The following is a 1,504-nucleotide window of genomic DNA, read 5'->3' on the forward strand; positions in this document are numbered from 1 at the left end:
AGATTTCTGGGGCCAGCCCAGGGGTACCCCGAGCTCGGTGACCCCACATCCTCCCCCCGTTCCCAGAATTACTTCCGCGACGCCTGGAACATCTTCGACTTCGTGACGGTGCTGGGCAGCATCACCGACATCCTGGTGACGGAATTCGGGGTAGGTGGGCGCCGCCACCACCCCTCCCCTGCCCTGACCCCATTTCTGGGGTCCCCTTTGCCCCCCTCACCCCCTTTTTTTGTTTTTTATCCCCTCCGCCCCACCAGAACAACTTCATCAACCTGAGCTTCCTGCGGCTGTTCCGCGCCGCGCGCCTCATCAAGCTCCTGCGCCAGGGCTACACCATCCGCATCCTGCTCTGGACCTTCGTCCAGTCCTTCAAGGTGCCCCCCGAAACCCCCCGAAAACTGTCCCCTGTGTCCCCCTGAGGGCCCCCCGCAGCCCTCCGTGACCGGCCCGCTGTGCCCCCCAGGCCCTGCCCTACGTGTGCCTGCTGATCGCCATGCTCTTCTTCATCTACGCCATCATCGGGATGCAGGTGAGACCCCCCGGGGGTGGGTGAGACCCTCCTGGGGCAGGTGAGACCCCCCGGGGGCAGGTGAGACCCTCCTGGGGCAGGTGAGACCCCCCGGGGGCAGGTGAGACCCCCGGGGGCAGGTGAGACCCTCCTGGGGCAGGTGAGACCCCTGGATGCAGGTGAGACCCCCAGGTTCAGGTGACCCTCCCCAAATTCAGGTGACCCCCCAGGTGCGGGTGGCCCCCCCCAGGTGTAGGTGACACCCCCAGGTGTAGATGGCACCCCCTGGGTGTGACCCCCCTCCAGGTTCAGGTGACTCCCCAGGTTCAGGTGACCCCCCCCGGGTTCAGGTGACCCCCCCAGCCCCCCCTGAGCTGCCCCGGGCCCCCGCAGGTGTTTGGGAACATCGGCATCGAGGAGGAGGACGATGAGTCGGCCATCACCCAGCACAACAACTTCCGCACCTTCTTCCAGGCGCTGATGCTGCTCTTCAGGTGAGCCCGGCACCCGGGTGGCACCTGGGTGACACGTGGCTGGCACCTGGGTGACACGTGGGTGGCACCTGGGCGGCCACTGCCACCCCTCTGTCACCTGGTGTGATCCCAGTGTCACCTGGTGGAATCCCAGTGCTACCCCAGTGCCACCCCAGTGCCACCCCAGTGTCACCTGGGCACCCAGTGCCACCCCAGCACATCCCCTGGCTAAATCCCAGTGCCACCCCAGTGCCCCACTGGTGCCACCGTCGCTATGACAGCCCCCTGCTCCATGTCCCTGCTGTCACCATGTCCCTCGGTGTCCCCAGGAGTGCCACCGGCGAGGCGTGGCACGAGATCATGTGTCACCCATGTCACCGTGTCCCTCGGTGTCCCCAGGAGTGCCACCGACGAGGCGTGGCATGTGTCATGTGTCACCTGTGTCCCTCGGTGTCCCCTGTCCCCAGGAGTGCCACCGGCGAGGCATGGCATGAGCTCATGTGTGTGTCCCTTGGTGCTGGCA

At 66.3% G+C, this 1,504-nt stretch overlaps 1 protein-coding gene across 1 annotated transcript; it reads left to right on the forward strand.

The window, feature by feature from the left end:
* Positions 1-2: 2 nt before the first annotated feature.
* On the forward strand, positions 3-1,035 carry LOC121355921 (voltage-dependent P/Q-type calcium channel subunit alpha-1A-like; the record flags this gene model as incomplete). Its single annotated transcript, XM_041471794.1, has 4 exons — positions 3-150; positions 258-374; positions 464-529; positions 902-1,035. Coding segments are annotated over 4 exons (436 nt in total), but the record flags the coding sequence as incomplete, so codon positions are not given.
* Positions 1,036-1,504: the final 469 nt, after the last annotated feature.

The sequence above is a fragment of the Pyrgilauda ruficollis genome, unplaced genomic scaffold (assembly GCF_017590135.1).
Source record: "Pyrgilauda ruficollis isolate IOZ18807 unplaced genomic scaffold, ASM1759013v1 scaffold2794, whole genome shotgun sequence".
Classification (NCBI taxonomy): domain Eukaryota; kingdom Metazoa; phylum Chordata; class Aves; order Passeriformes; family Passeridae; genus Pyrgilauda; species Pyrgilauda ruficollis.